The sequence below is a fragment of the Pieris brassicae genome, chromosome 9 (genome assembly GCF_905147105.1).
Source record: "Pieris brassicae chromosome 9, ilPieBrab1.1, whole genome shotgun sequence".
Taxonomy (NCBI): Eukaryota; Metazoa; Arthropoda; class Insecta; order Lepidoptera; family Pieridae; genus Pieris; species Pieris brassicae.
Window position 1 is genome coordinate 2517285 of NC_059673.1, and position 24023 is coordinate 2541307.

The following is a 24023-nucleotide window of genomic DNA, read 5'->3' on the forward strand; positions in this document are numbered from 1 at the left end:
GAAATAAAAGTATTTACACATGTACATTTATTGACGTTGGCAACCCTAGCGGTAAGGAATGTCCTTTGCGTAAATTAAAAAAAAATGTCAGTTTGAGAATCCCTCATACCGTTTTCTAGAACCAACTATTTCCATGTAACACTTTATTCATCGGCGCAATTAATTTTAGATTTTCAATTATTTTTCGTTTTTTTTTTTATAAATTTAACACAACTACAATAGTATAATTATTGAAAATTCTTGCTGATACAATTATACGAATCCGTATATATGCATATTTTAACATACCCTCAAAATAATTTGAAAAAATAGCTTCAAACGATTAATCTAAAATGTGTTCCATATATTTGGGGCCGTTCAACTACTACGTAAGCACTATAGGGGTGATCTTTGATTTTGTTATTTGATGATTACGTCAACAGTAATTATTTATATAACACATATTGGCCACACATAGTCTATGCTTGAACACGAAATGCATTTTCGAGGATTCCCACAAAACCTTAATACATTTACGTACTATTACTGACAAAGTGGGGGGTGTGGGGGGGGGGGGTGTGTAATAGATTGCAGTAAATCTGTTTACGTAAAACTTGAACGCCCGCTTTAATATGGAAAATTCAATATAATTGTTTCGAATACAACTAATACGTTGGAAATCAAAAACAGAAAGCTGATAAAGTTATTTATGTAGTAAATAACCCCTGGACATTTGGGAAAAAGTAAAAGACAATAATATAGAATTATCTCCAAGTTGGGCTGAAAATTTAGTACCACCAGGTGTTTTAATGTCTGCTAAAATTACTGCGACGCACTCTCCGTTTATTCTTCCTAACCTTACCCTTCTTTAGATTTGGTAATTCCGAGTCGGTTTTATATAAATTCGTGTCCGAGTCGAGGCCATTTTGTACATCCGAGTCGAAACCGTTTTCCTGACAATGTTCGTCGTATTTTCGTATATTTTGAAGCGATTGATTTTTCTGCATGTTATGTATGTTTGTATCCGAGGTGCAGTACTCTTCCCGGTCCGACTCCGAATATTTTATTGGTAAATTCTCTTCTGGCGCTTTAAGCCGGATTTCCGGTCCGCCCCCATAAATGTCTATGAAAAATCGCCACAAATCTTCGCTGAGCTGCGCGTGATCCGAGCCTTGCTTCAACGTGTATTTCGTTGTGCCGTCTAATTCCTAAAATTATTATGATTTTTATTTTTATATCTAAATTAGTTACGGAACACTAAGAGCAATACATTTATGATATTTATTTAACTAAAGATTTGTAAACTAATATATTGTAAGCGTAGTGATGGCCTAGTAGTGGCTTTGTAGATCGTAAATAATGTAAGATAAATGTCACACCTGTTTGTGAAGGATGGGCGTGTTATCGACGGGCGGAGGCGGTCGCCGTGTCTTATTTCGCACAAAGGCCTGCCATTGGCGGAACCACGACATGCTTATCGCGTATATGGCTCGGGGCTGCTCTTGCTCCTGGAAAGTTCATTTTTCATTATTTATTTATTTACACTACTATATAAAAAAAATTGAACAAAATTAAATCAAAAGGAGGAAGACGGCCTTATCGCTTACGAGCGATCTCTTCCAGGCAACCACTGTGAGTAAAGAAAAATGTATTAAATTACATAAGATAGGTGAGTAGTGCAAAAATACATGTTATACACAGTTATTAAGACAAAACTAAACAGAAACAAAAAAAAAACTAAACTAAAAAGATGATACATTACAAATAAAAAGTAAAAAGACATCACGATAATTTAAGATAAGTCTCACGTCAGTTAGTAGTTAGTATGAAAGTTAGGGATACGATGTGGACAGGTAATGTTTGTACAGAAATTTAAAGGAAGATAGAGAAGGAGTTAAGCGAATAGGGACGGGAAGTGAATTCCTTAGCCTAACTGCAGATAACTTAAAGGAATCGCCAAGAAAGGAGGATTTATGAGATATGAGAGGATATCAAGGGTATAGTTTTCGGAAGAGCGTAAGCAATAGTAGCGTATATTTATTCACTTATTTAAAAAAAACATTCTTACAAGGTGGAAACATGAACTGGACACAGTTTTTCTATCGAAAACCAATAATTTAATTAGCCGTTCAATTAACAGCCTAGCCCCTTAACTTTGCCGTTTAACTCGTGGCCTTAAAGATATGTAGCCAGTTGATCAAACAGCTAGGCAAACGACATGGATCGATGAAGCTTCATTACTTGCTTAGCCTGTTCACTGTTAATTTAAATTTAAGTCCACTTTCTGCCACTCTCAAACTCTCTAAACTCTTCAAACTGTCAATATGGCGTCGATAAACCACGTGTTGATGATGTTTTCCAAAGTTTTATAAAAAACAATATATTAATGTGAATTTAGCTGTGATTGACTCAAGCATTTTTTTTCTGCCACTTGGTCAGTCTATCGGACGGCAGTTTGTTAAATGTTGTTGCAAACACTACGGCTTAATATCTTTAAGGCCGTTAGTTAAACGCTGTTTAATTAAAAGGCTACGCTGTTAATTGAACGGCTTATTAAGGTAGTTGACAAATAATTTTTGTTTCATTTTGTAAATATTCTTTAGTCCGTTCCGTTCCTAATAAATCGCTGAACGCCGGCTGCTCGCATCGAAAAGGCATGACTCATTGTCCCGTTATACTTATAGTCCCGTTACGCTCATTGTACGCTTACGCCCCAGCTATCTCTCTTCCACTCGAAGACTTAACGACATAAATTATAAGTAAAAAAATAAAGATATGGATGATTATGAATTATGAACCTATTTATCACAAATGTAATAAATACCTGAAACAGCGCGTGTAGATCACCAAAAGCCGTCAGCTCGGCCTCTCTCCGAGCTCTTAACTTGTGCTGCGCACGCGCACACGCCCCGCACTCGTGCGCGTGAGTCACCGCCGGACCGCCGCCAAACCTATACACGTATATGCATTTAAATTATAATAAATAAGGATATTCAACGTAAAACTTCTAAAAAATATATAAGTAAGCTAGAATTTTTAATAATTGGTTTTTACCACCAATTCGACTTAGGGTCCTTCAAGAAAAGAGCGTACCAATTCTTAAAAGGCCAGCAATGCACTCGCGAGCCATCTGGCATTGAGAGTGTCCATGGGCGGCAGTCTTTACATCAGGTGAGCCTCCTGCCCGTTTGCTCCCTGTTTTATATAAAAAAACCTCAGGTCGCATTTTCGCCCATCGGCACTACCAGAACGCTCGCTAGTGCTCCGCCGGCCTATAAAGCATCGGTACGCTCTTACTGCATAAATAATTCAATTAATATGTAAATAGTGAATATTATTTTTAATAAAATGTTGAGGAGAATTTTCAAGCTGTCATAGACAAATTTTTTTTTATAGAACAGTGGGCAAACGAGCAGAAGGCTCATCTGATGTTCAGTGATACCGCCGCCCATGGTCAGTGCGTGGTAGGTTTGAAGGACCCTAAGTCAACTTAGTTTGCAAATACTTCAGTGGGCAACAATAGAACCATAGACAAGACTAAGGAATACTAACTCAGTATGCAGGAACTCCCACAAGGGTTGGGGCAGTTTGGCGGCGAGCGCGGCCAAATGGGGCACTCGTTCGACCCTCACTCCGCCGTGGACGCACACGAAGTCGCTGTTGTCTATGGGCCCTGGCTCCGCCCACGTATTGAACCTACGTTTTATCACATTAATGAGAATTAATATCATTAAATATAAATCTATTATTTTAATTAAAAAAGACCAGTGGCTTGTGGCAGTGGCACAACGTTTTTAGGTCTGGGCCTCAGATTTCTGTATCTGTTTCATGATAATTTGTTAATCTAATAGGCAAGTAGGTGATCAGCCTTCTGTGCTTGACGCACGCCGTCGACTTTTTTGGGTCTAAGGCAAGCCGGTTTCCTCACGAAGTTTTCCTTCTCCGTTCGAGCTAATGTTAAATGAGCACATAGAAAGAAAATCCATTGGTGCATAGCCGGGGATCGAACCTACGACCTCAGGGACGAGAGTCGCACGCTGAAGCCACTAGGCCAACACTGCCATTGACATTAATACTTAACATAATTTAGCATATCAATATGGACTTCAACTACTACGAACAGCACAAACCTCTCCATAAGACATACAAGTGCGAGCGAGACAGACACAATGCGTCGACTATATATATATATATATATTAGCACGGAGCCCATAAACCTATCAGTCCTGGTACCTTGGCGTTCATGGCTTACTTCTATGGGACACTAAAATAATCTAGACTAGACTGTAAGAATTCTTACTTATTAATCCATTGCCTAGAAATATAAAACTTAATATCGTTGGGTTCATTGCTAGCAGCCTCGAGGATTTCCGCTGCTTTTTGACGCAAAATAGCCATTTGGGGGTTCACTTTCCTGAAATTATTTTTAATTATAATTTACTAAACCTATACACAGGTCTTAAATACCCAAAACAACGCACATACAAATCGCTTTCGCGTTTAGAAGTTTAATTACACGCACAGAATATATATACAGTGTATTTATATATTCTTGAGGTGTGGTACATATGTCGCAGTAAATTAGTTAAATCAGAGAGTTAATTGAATCTCTAGACAGTTAATTAAAGATCGATATCCAATCAAGTCGCTAAAGTTCCGTCAGACAAGTGAGTGAACGAAACGTTTAACGAGTTTCCTAAACATTTCCTAGGCAACAACACTAACCTAACCTAACCATTTACAATAAAGCAAAACACGGAATTTCCAAGCTCTCAGTTCTTCATGATCACACCGAAATCACAATGACAAATTGTGTTACATTGTTAATCAACTCGCTGGCTTTCGGTCAGACAGATAGTTAAACGTTTTCGACGCTGCTTTATTTAAATCAAAATGCTAGCGAGTTGATTGAATATCGACATTTAATTAACTGTCTAGAGATTCAATTAACACTCTGATTTAACTACTTTACTGTGACATATATAAATGTCTTTGAAGTAAAATACTAAATTTAAGGTTAAATTGTTTTAATCATTTCTCATAATATTTATGAATAACCCTAAATCAAACTAGAAAAGACCCCTACAATGGTCGAATATTTATTTAGTAGCTGTATTAGAGTTTATCTATTAATTTCAATATAAGTGATGTAGATATATATTGTTGATACTATATTAAACATGTTTAAAAAATTTGCATAAAATTCTAGGCTAAATCTTTCGAAATATATAGAAATCGGCAGGAATTGTTTGGGCCATACAAAAATTTCTTTAGTGCCATACAAGTTTTACCAATATATTGTTCAAAATGCCAGTACATTTTTGTAGACAATTTATATGAACAAGAGAAACATTCGCAATTCACGTTAAAATACACAAATATTAAAAAAAAATACAACATTCTCTGCAGGAGATTTTATACTATGATAATAAAAAACACAGTAATTGAACACTACATATTCACTGTCAAAACGAGCGCTATCGCAACGCACTTAGGCATTTGTCAAAACTAGCGAAAGCAACGCACTTAGGCATTTGTCAAAACTAACGAAAGCAACGCACTTAGGCATTTGTCAAAACTAGCGAAAGCAACGCACTTAGGCATTTGTCAAAACTAGCGAAAGCAACGCACTTAGGCATTTGTCAAAACTAGCGAAAGCAACGCACTTAGGCATTTGTCAAAACTAGCGAAAGCAACGCACTTAGGCATTTGTCAAATCTAGCGAAAGCAACGCACTTAGGCATTTGTCAAAACTAGCGAAAGCAACGCACTTCGGCATTTGTCAAAACTAGCGAAAGCAACGCACTTAGGCATTTGTCAAAACTAGCGAAAGCAACGCACTTAGGCATTTGTCAAAACTAGCGAAAGCAACGCACTTAGGCATTTGTCAAATCTAGCGAAATCAGCACTTCGGCTCCATGGCACTAAAAGGGTTAAAAGCCCAAACAAAATAAGCCATTCAGTTTGTACCACAGTCATAAATTGTATTTTAACATTCTCATTTCCAATAATGTCCAACACAATTGTCACTTATATTTACGAACTCGTCAATAAGTCGAGTTATTTTTTTTATTCCAGCTTCGCGACCCCACTACCCCCAATGTTATCTTAGTAATAAGCTCTGTATTAAACGATTACAGCCAGTTGTTACCCAGCTTCAAACAAAGGTTTTATCATATATTTGAACATATTGTTACGGAGACGGGTCGATTGCAACGTTTCTAGATGTTTCCACTACTTAGAGAACTTTTCAGCAGGCTGAAATATATTTCTGACCGTTTCAGGAGAGGGTCAATCACATATTAGAAAATTGTAATTTCCATAATGTTACCCTAGTTTTCAGGAAGGTGAAACATTTTTCAGGCAGTTTCAGAACATGTCTAGTCGAGTGGTGCAGTTTTCAGGAGACCCGTTTTCAGGCCTAGTTATACCCCTTTGATGAAGGAATGTTCTAGACCGAATTTTCTAGGTGTGGGACAAGGACGAAAAGATACGCGAAGGAGAGGGAAGATCGGAACCTTCTCGAAGCTAGGCCAACCGCTCTAGAACGCCGTTCGACAAGGATGTAGCAATGTGTGAAAGAGACAAAGAGTGCGGACGTTCTAGAATTGTGCAATCGCTGCTCAGTAGCAAGCCCGCCTAGAAAGTTCTCGAATATTGTTTAGAATTATTCCCAGGGATATATAAGCGAGCGGAAAGCGGAAACTAACTTTAGTTTCGAATGCAATATCAAGAGATAAACACCGAAGCAATAAAGTGAAGTGATAAAGTACTGTGTGAATTGTGCTTAATTAAAGTAATTAGTGTTTTTAGTGTATATCTGCGATTAATTTGTGTTCATAAATCCCTAATTGATTATCAAGAAATAAACCCTTGAAGAAGGCTTTTTTATCAGATCCCCTAGCTCGTAACAATATTAACAAAATTCCCGTATAAAACAAAAAACATTTTTTTTTTATTGCGTAACAATTTTTTGTTTATAAAAGCCGAACAATAAATTGAATTATAAATGGATCTCACCTATAAAACAGCACATAGGCCTCACAAGTGGCCAAATACTGCAAGGGTACGGCCGTTATCGTGGCGTCGTCGAACGCGTACCAATTGTCGTCCGTGTTCGTGTTCGTACGCGCTATGCACGTGTAATGCCCCCCTCCCGCCGTCCCCGCGTGGCATATAACCGCGCAGAGGGCGTATCTGTTTATTTTCGATGTACATTCTGGAATTAAGAGAACAATTTCTTTAATTGGAAATATATTTATTTAATTTTGAATATCTTAGACAGATGTTTAAAGACTTAACACAAAAGTCACAAAAGTTACAAAATTTTGACATATGGGAGCACGTAAGTGTCGAATCTGAACAAGCTTTGTGTGAGATTCAGAAAGACTTGGTTCGATACATTTTTGACTTTGAAAAATATACAAATAAAACGGACATAGAAATGTGTCTGCTTTTTGGTTATTTGAAAACAAATCAACAACAACAAAAGTTCAATAATGTAAATTACTAACTGATTTTTATATTTATTAAATAACAGTGACGCTACAACTTTTTTAGGTCTGGGCCTCAGATTTCTGTATATGTTTCATGATCATTTGTTAATCTAATAGGCAAGTAGGTGATCAGCCTCCTGTGCCTGACCCTCTCGACTTTTTGAGTCTAAAGTCAGTTTAGTCACGATATTTTCCTTCACCCTTAAAGCTAATGCCAAATAACAAAATTTAATTTAGTCACTGGATTAAGTGTTTCCGTCACCTTCTCTCACACACAAACAGAAAGAGAAAAACGATACTAAGAATTTTGTATTACCTTTATGCGTATACGGCGCCATATTGAGGTCGTTAATAGGAAAGGAGACCCTCGCAGCAACTTTAGCGCTAAACATGAGTTCATGCCGGAAGCGTTTCAAATGCACGCACAGTACTTCCGGTAACTTCATCACACCTGACATTTTGATGCCATTACGCAGTTTATTGCATCGAGAACAACTGGAATTTATTGAAATTGTTGAACTTTCTTGTAAATTGGTGACTTTTGAATCTTTTCGTTTTTTTTTACGTTGTTAAGTTAGAATTATTCGGTTCGTTTTAGTAGTTTCATTAGGGATTTATAATTTTTTAACCGGATTAAAGCTATTTGTATTATTATAAACTTATAATTATTTTACATAATTTTAAATTATAGAGTAAGAGGACACCGTGAGTCATTTCGGCAAAAACCCGTCATATTTTAGTCGATACCAACTCAGGGGAAATAAATACAGATAACACAACTTTCTCTACAGCTATGATACTTTTGACATTCAACACCTTTTGTCTTCAGTCACCGTGACCACGCACGCTGTAAAGCACGCGAAACGTCGGGAGAAATTTAAATTTATGTAAATAATTATCAGTACATATATAAAATTCTCGTATCTCAACGTTCGGCTCGACCGATTCTTATGAATTTTTTTATGCATATTCAGTAAGTCTGGGAATCAGCTACTATACATGACGATCAGTTGAACTAGTGCGAAAAATTAATTTTGAAAACTTGGTACGGTATAAAATGACATTTTCCTACAAGTTGGAGTGATCGGCACAGGGTTTAGGATCATAGGTTACATAAAGCACTATTCGGGATGACGTAAGAGAAAAAAAATTCGCAAAAAGTAAATATTTGTAACAACAGGAATGAAAAAACTGTCACATGGTGTACATTTTCTGGAATAAAAGGAAAATTTCCATAACTTCAAAAATACATGACTTAATTTTTTTTTTACTTTTTCTGATAACTGGTGTGGCATTACCTATGAGAAAATTTCGACTTGACGTCGACTTTTGGGACACCCTGTATATATTTCAAACCCCAAATTTTTATTTATCAGACAAAAAAATTATTTTTTTATAATACAACATACCAAAATACATACAACCCCTCTCAAATCAATTCCTATTTTTAAGATAGTTATTTTTATTGAACTAAAAAATGTTTCCTATATAAACAATATATATGGCAAGACGACGTTTGCCGGGTCAAGTAGTAAGTTTATAATAATACAAATAGCTTTAATCCGTTTAAAAAATTGTCTTCTTTCAATGTGTAAAATCTATGTTAAGAGTAACAACAGTTAACCCCAGTTAAAAAGACAAATATTTGTTCAATTTGGCCAAGGGCTACGTGTTTTACAAAAGTTTTTAATTAATCCTGGACAATATTTTAAGCGTCATATTGGTTAACACAGACTATAACCGGATAAGATATGCCTTATAAAACGCGAACTAAACATTGTTCTTGGTTACTATGGTTACTACTTCCAAGTAAACGTCTAAATTTTATTTAGGCTGTGCTTACCTATACATATTATCGCCTTTCAACTCGTCAGCACTAAAGAAGGCAGCGAGACAGTCCTGCAGCGACACCATGGGGCCATAGAACCACGACCGAAGCCAGCTGACTAGCCACCATAGCTGAAATAAATCAGCGATTTTTAAGCATTGGGAGCATCCTCTTGTAAAACGTTACGATGCGGGGCGGGGATTGAATTACGCGTTATTGTTAATATTATTTTCCACTTTCCAGTACTTTACACCACATAATAGTAAGTTTTAGGTATAAAGAGTTACTGGGCTTGGTCGCGAAACATTTTACTATTGGACAGAGAAAACGTTACGGCGCGTTTCATGGGGGGGGGGGGGGGGGGGTTCATTCAAGAATCTCCAAATATTGCGTGACGTTATACTTAATCGTGGAAAAAATAAAATGTAAAAAAAATAAACAATGATAATAATTAAAAAAAGTTTTTTAATTATTATCTTTGGTAGGAATTACGCCTAGTATCTTAATCCCGGGTGGATTAGGCGTATTGCGACCGTATACCTGATTAAGATTGAGAAACGTAACTTTAAGCGCTAAGTAGGACTCTGGTACCTCAAAGATTTATTGGATTTTAACTTACAGCAGTCATAGTTAATGCTAAGTCTCGTTTCTGAATCGGATAAGATTACATATTAGGTACACTAAAGACTCAAGTAAAGACTAAAGAGTAAATATAATTTTATTTATTTATGTAACTTTGAAAAAACATTTTAATGCAATAAAATATGTATAATTTGCACATTTTTAATGTAGAATGAGAACTTCTTTAAAAAATCCGGATCGAAGGACCATAAGATAAACGCCAGCAGTAAGGTATTGCAGAGGCTGTGTTAAGCGTTTCTTATTAATAAAATAATAAACGCTTAAATAATCTTTAGTACGACATTTTTTTTCTTCTTTTACTACTCACCCAAGACTCCTGAGAGACGTGTGGATGGTTGAGAATCGGCTGCTGACATCTTAGCACAGCCAAATGTTCCCGCGAAGGTATTGGCAGAGATAAATCTTGGAATGTTTCCACGCGAGTGGACACCTGCAACAATTTAGTAGATTTAAAAAAAACAGGATCATAGTTAAATATGAACAAGCCTCTGGTAACCTATAAAATAACCTTTCAATAATTATTAATTGATCATTTCCATATATTATGGCATGTGTGCTCATCGTTTATACTCACCCTATTGCATATAAGGCACTGCACAGACGAGAGCAGCTTTCCATCGAAAACGTCAGACACGATACTACGGTATCGCACTCCGCGAGTCCCATCCCCGCTTCCACCTGCGCAGACGCTGCCACTGGATTTACTGGAAATTATTAGTATAATAGATTATAGAGTGGTGGCGTGTCAAACTTACGTCAATACATTTTTGACATAAGATACAATCATAATAGCAATATTTTTATTTAAAGATTTCAGCAGTAATTTTTCAAAAATATAATTCAGATATAACAGACAAAAATAACTGAACTATATATACTTCCAGTTTATATTCTGTTAATTGATCATCCTCAAATCTTAATAACATCCGGCATTTTCAGCCAACATGGGATGTGATGGTTTGGCTCCATAAATTTAATTTTTTTTCCCTGTATTGAAATATTTTCGTTTGGTTTTTTTTTGCATTAATTATATTTTTAGACTCTAGTTTACAAGGAATTTAAAGGTGTGTAGTCCTTCAGGCACCAAGGTTAAACACATCATTGGTCTTTTCTGTACTTATAATATTGTTACGAAGACGGGTCGACTGCAATGTTTCTAGATTTTTCCACTACTTAGAGAACTTTTCAGCAGGCTGTAATATGATTTCTGACCGTTTCAGGAGAGGGTCAATCACATATTAGAAAATTGTAATTTCCATAATGTTACCCTAGTTTTCAGGAAGCTGAAACCTTTTTTCAGTCAGTTTCGGAATATGTGTAGTCGATTGGTGAAGTTTTCAGGGGACCCGTTTTCAGGCGTTTTCAGGCCTAGTTATACCCCTTTGATGAAGGAATATTCTAGACCGAACTTTCTAGGTGTGAGACAAGGACGAAATGATACGAGAGAGAGAGAGAGAAGATCAGAACTTTCTCGAAACTAGACGAGCACTCTAGAACGCCGTACGACAAGGACGGAGCAACGTGCGAAAGAGACAAAGAGTGCGAACTTTCTAGAATTGTGCAATCGCTACTCAGTAGCAAGCCCGCCTAGAAAGTTCTCGAATATTGTTTAGAATTATTCCCAGGGATATATAAGCGAGCCGAAACGCGACTTGGCACTTAGTTTTGAATGCGATAACAAAAGCGAAACACCGAAGCGATAAAGTGCGAATAAAGTGAATACAAGTGACAAAGTACTGTGTAAAGTGTGCATAAGTGGAGTAATAAGTGATTGTTTTTTGTGTGTTATAAGTGCATTTCTGCGATTAAGTTGTGTTCATAAATTCCTCGTTGATTATCAAGAAATAAACCCTTGAAGAAATCTACGGCATTTTCTATCCGATCCCCTAGCTCGTAACAATATATTAAGCAATAATAAAACAGGAACTTTCTCTCTTAATTTATTACCAAAATTTTAGTACGAAAAGATATTCAGATTTCCTAGAATATAAAACCTCATTGAAGGGTTTAACATCATGTTTCATCTATATAAGAATACCTATTAGCGATATTGTGTATATTATGTTTTTTTTTAACATCGTAACTTTTGTTAATAACTTTTGTATATACCTGCGTGACCTGGTTTCCACAATATCGCTGGCCCCACTCGAGCATGTCTCGTACCTCTCCTCTGCCTCACTCGAACAAGACAACTCCGATTCAGAACCCAGTTCCCTCGAATTTATATCTTTTGTAGTACCTGAATAAAATAAACTATCATAGTTCTATTATGAATGCTATTTAATGAATATTTGACCACAAATTTCACAGAAACAAAAAGATCGCTCTTAGTCCAGTAAAAGAGTGGCGGAGAGTTTATTGCCAGTTCTTCTCTTCCGTTCTACGCCCTCGATTTGATGACTGGCAGTAAATGTAAAATTAGAAGTATTTCATATATATATTTCATATATATGTTCATTGTACATTGTGTTACCAATATGAATAAATGATTTTTGACTTTTATAGTGAACTATGAATTTTGATTTCGATATGGTATAATTAACTAAAAAATTATTTCAGAAGTTTCTTTTTCTGATTAACGATATACAACACGCATTGTGTCAATGTCAAACGCCATAAGGTTACATGAACAAAGTATGAATTATAAAGCGCTAAGCACTGAAAAAAAAATTGCCATCGTAACAAAAGTCATGATTACATAATAGAGATTCTTACATTGCCTAATTTTCTTACAGAAGAACCTTCTCCTGACAATAACAAACACAACAAAAAAAGAAGCAAAATCGGTCCAGCCGTTCACGCTTGATTCCGTGACCAAGGGGAACAGGGATTCATTTATATATATATATGTATAAGATTTGATCAAAGTTCAGTTGTTTTACGAATGTAATACAGAAAAACAGTCTACTGAATTTAGGTAGATAATACGTGAATTAGAGACATTAAGCAACGAGAATGGACGAAAACCTTTTTTCTTCCTTTTGCTGCTATAGTTAATAATATGCATTTTGATTTTGACTTGCGAACTGGTAGTAAATGTACATTTAGAATCAACAACTTTTCTGTCGACGTACATTACTTGGTTACATATACGAAAACAGTATTTTGAGTTTGATTTCGATAAATCTGCGACAATGACGTCATATTTAAATTTTCTAACTGAATATTATGAATACAAAACATACCATTTATCTGTTGCGCATGCGCATTGTATGTGACGTGCTGTGTACCACCAAAACTCGCTGATCTTCGGTGCCGGGATGGATAATTCTCTGACTGGTGTATTCTATACGATTAAACATATCTTCAACACTTATAATAAAATAAAATAACAATTTTAAATAATAAAATAATTTTTGGGTCTAAGACAAGCCGGTTTCCTCATATTTTCCTTCACCTTTGGAGCGAATGTTAAATGCGCATAAAAAGAAAATCCATTGGTGCACAGCCGGGGATCGAACCTACGACCTCAGAGACGAGAGTCGCACGCAGAACCCACTAGGCTAACACTGTTCACTGCTTGTAAGAAAATAAGTTTTCTTTAAACGGACTTAGACAAAGTATTGTTATCAAAAAGCATAATATTTACCTTAAATATCCATCATGTCTCGGTTCGCTATATGATGAAGCAGGTGACTTCCGCCGCATTCGAGCAAAATAGGGTGCGTCGCTGGCTGCAAAGGATATAGTAAAACAAAATCTTTATATAGCATAGCAAGCAAGGCTACTGGTCGCCCAAAGGGCAGCCGTCCCAGCCCAAGGACGCAAATTTTAGTCGGTGCGTTGATGGCTTATGTATTCCGTTATTTTTACCAGTTGGAGGCCGTATCTCCCAGGATGGAATAATTAAAAGCTCAAATTAATATCGAGTGCTTTTGAACCAATGTACTGTACTTTTCTTGGCCGGCGGTACTACCGTCTCCATATAATAAAAAGTTTTAGTACCAACATCTAAAAAAAATCCAACTAAAATGTGTTCATTTTTGTTCCTTGCATTATTAATGACAGTGGCAAAGTTTTTATTATCGAATGGTGTTGATTGCTATGTGTCTTAAAATATATTATATTAATAGTACAGGTAACAAAACCTGTAAATATCAGCTGTACCTAAGTTTGTGTCATATTTATCCCAGCACAAATTGCTGTGTCAGTGTCTCAGGGTCTGGAGCACTGAGGCGCGCCGGCCCGTAATAACAATTAGCTATGTAAAACATTAAATTAATATAAGTTTATCAATTTTTTTCTGAAATGGATTACTTTGCTTGCTTGCGAATCGAGTAAATTTCAAAATCATGTCCATTACATTTTCGTCATAAAATGAATTCAAATTGTCAAAAATTGGCTATGCTTGGATATTTTCCTATCGAGCGAAGTTATTTAAATCGTATATCGATCTTTCAAATATACATAAACAACTCAACTCCACAATATATTTTTTCCATTCGCCATACTTCAAGAAACAATGACAAAAAATGATAAGAAACAATGTACTTATTTGGAGTTTGGCGACCGGCCTATACGGTCCTATACCTTAAGCCTAGAACTGTATTTTCTAGATACTAGTATACACTGTTTTATTAAGTTAGCCTGCATGACTTCAATTCCCCTTAATAGTATTGTCTTTGGTTAACATAGCTATTACACATTGAAAGAAAACATTATTTTTAACCGCATTAAAGCTATTTGTATTATTATAAGCTTATAATTATTTACATAATTTTAAATTTAACATTTTCCGACGTTTCGCTTGCTTTACAGCGTGCATGGTCACGGTGACTGAAGACAAAAGGTGTTGAATGTCAAAAGTATCACAGCTGTAGAGAAAGTTGTGTTATCTGTATTTATTTGCCCGGAGTTGGTATCGACTAAAAGATGACGTCTAAGTTTATAATAATACAAATATCTTAAATCCGGTTAAAAAAATGTTTTCCTCCCCTTAATAGTTAATTTTTATTAACAGATGTACAAAATAATATCAAAACCAATTGAACATACTTTTATATTAAAATTCATCAAAAACTATACCTCCAGAGGAAACAGCTCTCCGCCGTATATGCAATGTCCTGGTCTCTTGGGGCTCACCTTCCGACTCGGACACGATTTTATCTTCTGTATTATCCCAAACCTTTAATTAAAACACCCTTTACCGTCTTGGCTTCAATTCCCGACCGCTTTACTATTAGACAAACATTTCAAAATGGACCGAATTCAGCCAAAAAAAGTTTAAGCACTTTTGAAAATCGAATCGCGTTTCTTGATTGTGATTGGTCAGCGGTCAGCCAATCACGGTCAAGCGACACGAACCGTACTTTTTTCAAAAGCTAAACTAACATACGCTCTATTCTAAGTTCAAGTGATAATATTTGTATGAATAGATTAAGCTCAAAAGCTCTGTAATAATTTATCGGACTCGTGGTAAAAGTAATTATTAATCATTTAAAAGAAAATACGCTTTACATTAATTAAAAAAAATAGTTCAAAATGGACCGAAAGAAGATCAACTCACACTAATAATTTGATTATAAGTTAAATGCCTGTTAGAACACTTTTAAAAATCGAATTGCGGTTCTTGATTGTGATTGGTTAGCGGTCAGCCAATCACAGTCAAGAGACACGAACCGTTCTTTTTTCAAAAGTTAAACTTGCGCTCTATTCTAAGTTTGTATGAATAGGCATAAGCTGCGTTATGATTTGTATTTTTGTTATATAACAGGAGGCAAACAGACACGCTGAGTATGTTAAGTGATACCGCCGCTATGACTACACACATTGCTAAAAGGCTCGCAAGTGCGTTGTCGGCCTTAAAAAACTCGTGGTAAAATGATAAACAATTATATACATACCGGTTCTTTGAGTTCCTCGTGCAACTGGTCCATGAAACATCTTAAAAATTCCTGAGTGTCGTGTTGCTGGTAGCCACGGAACATTGGGTGTACCTTTAATATAAAAATGGTAAAGAAAAAAAAAAACTAAAATTCCTTGAAAATTAACATGGTAAAATATACTTTAATACATTGCATTAAATACGCTTTTGGAGTGTGAACAAGAACCGTCATTGTATTTTTTTTTATAATCAATAATAATATTAAATTGTAATATATTTATGTACATATTTTGTTTTCAACTAGCTTATCCCTTTGTTTACTTTTGATGTCTTTGTTTATTTTTCTTTTACTTGAAACTGGCATAAAGTCAAAACCATTGCCATGTATAAAAAAATTTACCCATTTTTATATTGACAATACTGTTACGTCATTAAAGTTAGACAGTAAGCTTACTTTAGGTTATAACTTAATATGGAAAAAAGTATACAATTTTGGATAAATATGGACACCTAACAATTATATTAGTTCTTATAACTGCCACGCACACTTCACACAGACTCGTTCAGAATTCAGAGTATATTTCCATATATAATTTTTTTACAATCTATGGAAAACAATTTAATTGCAGCTTTGTACGTTCATACGGTCCTTTTTCTAACACCTATTGTTTATGTTACAGGAGGCAAACGGGCAGGTGGCTCACCTAAGTGATATCTGAACACTCACATTGCCAGAAGGCTCGCAAGTGCGTTGCCGGCCTTTAAAAACTTCGATTCTAATCTGTTCAACCCTAAGTCGAATTGGTTCGGAAATACTTCAACAGCTGATTCCACATAGCGGTGGTGCGCGACAGGAATTAATATTTAGAGAACTTTATTTTCTCATTACAAAATTGTATTTTATATACATGAGAAACTTAACATTATGTATATACGAGCGGAATACACGTCCCAATTTTAGTCTAGTAGATTCACTTTGACATGTATCTTTAATGCAATTTCGAATTTGTTAAACGCGCTAAAAATTGCGTTAAAAAACGCTCAGTCTCAGAGAAACTAAGTCATTATAAACTACACTTACATTTCGTATCCCGTATAAAATTCCATTCGGTACCACATAGCCTCTCGTTTTTCTACTCCACATTTCTTTAATTAATTTTTGGTATGCCCTGTAACAAACATTTTTCATGATCAAATAATAATAAAAAAATGAAGTAAATAGTTGTAAACCTACATTTTAGTACATACCTTTTAAGTTCTACTTAACAAAGTTCTTAAAAAAACAGAACAGTGTGTAATAATAACACAAACATAACATGATGTTAAAAGGATAGATTTTTTTTGCTACTTATGTATGATTAATACATTTAGATTATTTCTTTACTCAGTGGTTGCCTGAGTATCGCTCGTAAGCGATAAGGCCGCCAGTTGCCCTCCTTTTGATTTAATTATGTTCATTTTTTTTATATTGTAGTGTAGCGAAGTGTAAATAAATCATTGTTATTGAACATTGTGATTTGTATTGATTTTTAATATACATTTATTTACTCAACTTCAACAAATAGATCTTCAGTTTGTTGATAATTTAATGTTTTTAGTCACGTTGTCACTGCTTTTTTACACTCGTCAAACGTAGTAGAGTATATATTTAGGGCTTTATTTATTTTATGTATTGCAAATTGGTTCAAGGCGAGTGTTGTAGACATAGTTAGAGTTTAATATTGATATGTCAAACGAGTTAATTTTGTCGACTTTAAGTATACATTGAAGGATGTATAGTTGCCTAACTGTTAGGAGACCTGTATCTTTATAGAGATATGTGGAATATAATTTATTCTTGCAAAGCATTATTTTCAAGATACTTCTCTATGCACGTTCAATACTCACAAATTTTGATTTAAATGTGCCACCCTATATACTTATACAATATAGGAGAACGGACTGTACTAAGGCTTTGTAGATATACATAATAAGCTGTAAATCACAAACGTTACGAAGGCGTTTAAATACGGCTTTAAGTATAGCTTAATATAGAAAAAAGTATACAATTGTGGATAAATGCTGACACGTAACAATTATAGCAGTTCTTATAACTGCCACGCCCAGTCTCACTCCACCCAGACTCGTTCAGAATATCATTCGGTACATAGCCTTGGTAATATCACATTTCTTCTCCCATAATAATAATAAAGCCCGTTTAATATACAATCATGACAAAAGGATAATATACAGCTTAGATTTTTTACATTTTATACATTATTTTATTTATCATGTTATCCTAAATATCCAATATCAAAGCAAATTTAGTATCGTCGATCGAAACCCCTTCACGGGTTAAGGCCTCCTCTAGCTTTTTCCTACTGACTGTGGCCATGGTTTTCTTTCTTGAATGTACGACCAACCAGGCTCCAGAAGATAAATCACTCCTTATATGGAAATTGTAATCGTTTTTACAACAAACACCCAAAAATAATAGAGAATTATCACTCAATAAATTCAAAGCTTTTTATAAATTTGACGAATACTTAAATGATCCTAATCCTTGGGATTGATTTGCTCCAGTTCTAACAATTTGTATGACTCAATACTTGGCGATTAAAAAGAGTGGCGGAAAGTTTCTTGCCAGTTCTTCTTACCCGCTCTACGCCCTTGACTTGCGAACTGGTAGTAAATGTTTATTTACAATTAATTTAACTTATTTTTGATGTTCACAAATGTACTTGTTTACCTATATGAATAAAGATATTTTGAGTTTGAGTTTACCGCTTCTATTTCTTCTATTCTCTTCTTTTTGGGGCTCTCTTCTTCTTCCCCTTGGTCCTTTCCATACAGTTGTCTTTAAAGACCATCTTTTATCTGTGTATCTTGCTAAATGCCGCCATTGCCACTTCTGTTTTAGATCGTATTGTATCTATCGCTTTTAATTTTACGTAATTTTCTTATTTTTGTACGCTTCTGGCATGCTACTAGTTTGGTGGTTTCTGTGCTGAAAGTCCACGTTTGGCAGCCGTATGTGAGTGTAGGTAAGATACAAGTCCAAGACATTTTCTTGAGTTGAAGTTGCCCTTTTAAGGTTTCCTTCGTGGACCAAAACTTTTTCCAGCTCATTTTAATTTTACCTCAACATTCTTCACCCATACAATTACGCGATATGAATTGGATTTCCAGTTTTTTCATTTCAGATTGATTTCCTTATAACAACTCTTAGCTACATTCTCAAATACATGCGCATACACACATATTCTTACATTTACGCATCCTTTATGTCTCATAAGACTTGTGTTTAGTTGTAACACTAATGCTACTTTTTGTCAAAAAAATACTGTTTTGAAAATGTACCACGGAATAATTGTTATCTAGTTACCCACACACAGGGACAATTTTAATTAAACCAGTGCGGCTTCACAGTGCTACTGGACCAATGGACTTTCTTTCTATGTGCGCATTTAACATTCACTCCAACGAAAAAAACATCGTGAGGAAACCGGCTTGCCTTAAACCCAAAAAGTCGACGGCGTACGTCAGGCACAGAAAGCTGATCACCTACTTGCCTATTAGATTAACAAATGATCATGAAACATACAGAAATTTGAGGTCCAGACCTAAATAGGTTGTAGCGCCATTGATTATATAGCGATATTGCATCGCCTAACACAGTACTATGATGTTCTTCTAAAAAAAAAACACGAAAACATCGCAGTAAAAAAAAACAGCAACAAAAAGCAGGATAAAAAAACCTAGAAAACGGTAAGACAATAGAAAAATATAGAACAACTCACCGGCTCAACCCAGGTTTCTTATCAGCTGATAGAACAGCCACTGCCGCAGCACATTCGAGGAAATATGACGTCAAAGGCTGCGTATTACTTAAAGCCTGCAACGCTGCATTCATATAGCATGTATTGCCCATATTTTGAAGACCTACTAGACCTGGAAATATGGTCGTCATCAAATATTTAACAAATTTCACATTAACTGAACATTAGGAACTGTAGGGCAAATTATTTCTAACAATTGTATATTATTCACAGGCTCCTAAAATGCGTAACTTTGATGTTACCCGATTTTGGCAATGAATAAAATTATTAATATCATTACGTAACTTGACTACTAACCTGGGTAAACCTGTTCCACTGGTTTTTCAACCCATGTTACCGACACTGGGTTTGTTGTGCATCATTTAACCCACCCAAAGTTCAAGTTTAGCTACCAAGTCGTTTACAACCATTACATTTTTATCAGTAAACCTTGCCCTTTAGAATAGATTTTTTTAATAAGCGCGATAACTCGTACGGTAAGGAATAATATCGTCCACAATATAATATCTATATAGTTAGATATATAATAAATATATATAAGACGTCCTGAATACCAATATAATACGTCTTAGAGGGACAAATCGAAGCATTTTTTTTAAATGATATGGAACTGTAATAAAAGCAAGAATAATGGCTTGGACACCGTGAACGTTTTGTCTATTTTACTATACACCATATATACCAGTGGCGCTAAAACCTTTTAGGTTAGTGGTGTCAGCGACATCACCACTAACACAAACATACAAAGGCCATAAAACGAATGTAGTGATTGGTACCTCTTGGTCTTCCATCGTCATCATATTCTTCGTTTTCCAATTCCTCGTCGTTGACACTGATACCGACAGAACCAAGCCGAGTGCTCACTGACATGTCCTCTATACTTGTTGAATGGGCACCCAACTGTTTTGTTAAAAAGTCTTTAATATATAATTATAATGATCTATATAGGGATTAGGCGTTAGAGAATGTATATAAGAAAGATTATATTATATGGACAAGTATAGTATATATATATATATATATATATATATATATAGGACGAGTAACACGGAGTTTACACTGAGGTTTTTCTAAGGAACAAGTTCCGTTGAGGCTTAAGACTTTCTTTTCTTTACTTATCAGTACACTCGACTGGGACTCAACACGGCAGGTCGAGTAAAAAATGTTTCCTCGAAGCAGTTAAGGCCGTTTTCGACCTTATAACTTGTTTGTGGATAAAACTAGAAGTCAATGTATTTATTTAAAACAAAATGAATTTGTAATATTGTTACATGTTATTTATAAGATACGGTAAGTACGTAAAAACTTAATATAGAAGGCCCCTTACGTCGGAAATATTTAACCGATTCATTATAACATCGATCTTACGGATGAACTGTGTTGCGAGATTTGTTTTTTTACATGTTATGTTATTGATGGCATTTTCTTTTATGCACACACGTCTTTACACCTTTTCAGATAGCTATAATTGTTTACAAAGAGACGTCTAATTACAATTACATTGAGTGATAAATACATCAAGAATGTAAAACGAACATATATTTATATAACGGACCCAATAGAGAATCCCTAAATCTTAGATACATTTCACCTTTCACCACATATCCACCTTGAAAACACTTCAAGAAAAGTGCGTATAAATTCTAACAAGGCCAGCAACGTGAGTATCCGTGGGCGGCAGAATCGCTTAACATGAGATGATCCTACTGCCCATTTGCCTCCTGTTAGATAAAAACCCTACAATAGGCCAAACACGTCAAACACGTATTGACCAATCGCTCAGGGCTTTAAAAGTAAATTTGAGATTTAAAAATGAAAAAAAATTACATAGATAAAAAAAATGTTCAGGAAATAACATTAATATGCGTCAAGGTTATACCGTTTTAGTCTACAATTTATTAAACAAAAAACGCGCATAAAAGTACAGTTATTAAAATGAAAATATTTATTTCAACTCACTTTGGCATGCGCTAGGGCAGCGCTGATGTGCACCTCTTTTTCGCAAAGGTAACACCATATTCTCTCCGTCGATATATTCATATGAACACAATGAAGAGGGTAAGTCTGGAATAACCCACATATTATTAATGAGTATTTTTATCGTATCCAGCGGACTTAAATAAAAATAATTTTGATCTAGGAAATAGTAATACTATTCTGTAAACGACAACCCCATATTATTTGGGTTAAGATCACACAAAACAATGGAACTTTCTCTCTTCAAGATAAATTGCATAAAAGTACATGTGAAAAATTTACATATTAAAAGCATACTAAATATATGCCTTTGTTAATTAATCACATATTAGTTTAGGTCAGTCACAATCACGCGTAATACATACATAATGCATGATTGACCTCCGATTGAGTCTCAAAGGGCTTCTTATCAACAGTAATAAATAACTTTATATGTGTATAATTTGCATTTATCATTTAAAATCACACAACTAAAGCTTTTACAACAATATAAAAATATTATTGAAGTTGAAATAAATTGATGGTAACAAAATACTTCTATTGTTTAACAGCAGGAGTGTTAATTTACATATAGAGTCCTATAGACACATTATTTCCTAAAAACTATATATGAAACATATAGATCTCTGTTTAGGAAATATGTCAGGTATTAAAAATAACATGAACAAATCTGTTATATTATATCTTAGTAACTGTTCAGATTATATAAAGCAACAGTGTAAAGCAAAGCCAAACACTGTACTTTGGACATTAGGTCAATAAAATTTATTGACTCATTTTATTGAAGTAGCTTTTATGTTTAATTATAATAAATTAAATTAACTTTTTCATTTATTGGTAATTTTAATAAACTGATGTAGCAGCTCAAAGTTAAACTAATTATGGAAATTTTTAAAAGTTTAAATCATTTGTTTAACCAATGATCCTTTATATGTAAATTTATTATACAAAAATATCTATCTGCCCTAAGACTTATTATGGATATTAGCAATTTCATAAAAAAAATTTAAAAGAAAGATACCGGTAACATTCAACTAATTATTTTAGTCTGTCTAGGATATGTGGCTAATGTTGTAAAAGGAAATATTCAAGCTGTTGAAAAAAAAAAACCCAGTTTTTGAGGTATTGCTACCTGCTCATACTTTTTATTATAAATTGTTAATTACCTTTTGGTGTGTAGTACTATGGTCATTTTTAACTTCTGAGCATCCAATATGCCGGCAATCAGTTTGGAGACAAATCCAAAGATTAGGCCCTGAGCATCCACAGTCAAAACAAGTCAGAGACTGGAGAATAAAAATATTTATAATCAAAAAAATTATTTAGACAGATCGAGACAAAATTATTTATCAGGCTTTAAATTTTATACTCTTGCATAGCACCTCTTTGAAATTCTATATTAAAAATGACAATATAAATAGGAATGTAATTAAAATTAATTGCAAATTATATTATTATAATTGAAATTAATGTATATGTTATTAAAAGTAATGGATTACCGCCGACATAAAATAAAGCTCATTTTTTAAAATAAAATACGTATGTTGTATATTTATTTCAAAGTAGACATAGATTTTAAATACATAATAATGTGTTTGTGTGATTGTAAACAATGACTTGTCTTTGTGTCGTGTTAACATTGTAATGTTTAGACGGTAACAGTGCTCATTGCATAAGCCAAACATAGGTAAAGAATGCTAATTATCAATTTTATGTCATTTGAGGTTAGGCAAAAGTAAAATCAATTAAATCTCACCTCCTTTGACTGCCAAAGTTCTTGGTCTAAAACATCAGCGAGCTTATTAAGATGCTCACACGTTACGCCTTTATCCATTTTTATGATATAACCACTTGTAGCTGATAAAATACATGAATTTAAACTCTAGTAAGTCTAATCACAACAGTCAAGTAAATAAACATGACCTATATTAGGGTAGCTGTTAAATTTGTGAACAAAACAATGAAATTATCTAACACGAAACAATTTACGACAGTCATTTCTAAAACACTATTAATTAAATTAATAATTATTAGTGAATATTTTCTTGAACAACAAAAAAACGTCTAACCAGTGACCAGCGAAAAGTCAAGCAGTCTTGGCAATTGACATAATCTAACTTTATTTTTAATCTGTTTATTTTATTTAAATATTTCTGAGGTGTTCTAATATCTGTAGTATCTAAATCTTTTGTGACTAGAACAAAAACTTAATTGAAAACGCAATAGGATAACAAACCTATTTACTAATGCAAAAAAGAAACTTTTTTTATATTGTGTAGAGTCGAAGTACCTTTCTTCCTGGCTAGTGAACTATAAAATTTTACATTTATTTTATAAAAATAGCATACGCAACTATTATCGTTATAATACAAGAGTCGTGCACTATGTTTAATTTTCTACACAAAGCGGTGCCCTATCACTGACCCTGTTTCAGCTGCATATCAATGATATGTTGCAAC

At 34.5% G+C, this 24023-nt stretch overlaps 1 protein-coding gene across 1 annotated transcript; it reads right to left on the reverse strand.

Moving 5' to 3' along the window:
• Positions 1 to 548: 548 nt before the first annotated feature.
• Positions 549 to 23638, reverse strand: LOC123714214 (ubiquitin carboxyl-terminal hydrolase 20). The gene is made up of 21 exons (XM_045668407.1): positions 23321 to 23638; positions 22731 to 22850; positions 21547 to 21651; positions 20364 to 20487; positions 19549 to 19699; positions 16851 to 16938; positions 15789 to 15881; positions 14971 to 15070; positions 13535 to 13619; positions 13131 to 13231; positions 12055 to 12184; positions 10520 to 10649; positions 10253 to 10375; positions 9319 to 9434; positions 7792 to 7970; positions 7000 to 7198; positions 4280 to 4393; positions 3532 to 3675; positions 2804 to 2930; positions 1359 to 1487; positions 549 to 1187 (listed from the first exon to the last, which is right to left on the reverse strand). The coding sequence occupies exons 1-21, from the start codon at positions 23396 to 23398 to the stop codon at positions 786 to 788; spliced, it is 2838 nt and encodes a 945-aa protein (XP_045524363.1). The 5' UTR covers positions 23399 to 23638; the 3' UTR covers positions 549 to 785.
• Positions 23639 to 24023: the final 385 nt, after the last annotated feature.

Bases quoted from the DNA above. Each gene is read 5' to 3' on its own strand.
- LOC123714214 (XM_045668407.1), bottom strand. From the start codon at position 23,398: ATGGATAAAGGCGTAACGTGTGAGCATCTTAATAAGCTCGCTGATGTT. The intron at 12,185-13,130 runs GTATGTTTTGTA...TATTTTATTCAG, and splicing joins GCATGCGCAACAGATAAATG to GTACTACAAAAGATATAAAT. The intron at 1,488-2,803 runs GTATTTATTACA...TGAACTTTCCAG, and splicing joins ATCTACACGCGCTGTTTCAG to GAGCAAGAGCAGCCCCGAGC.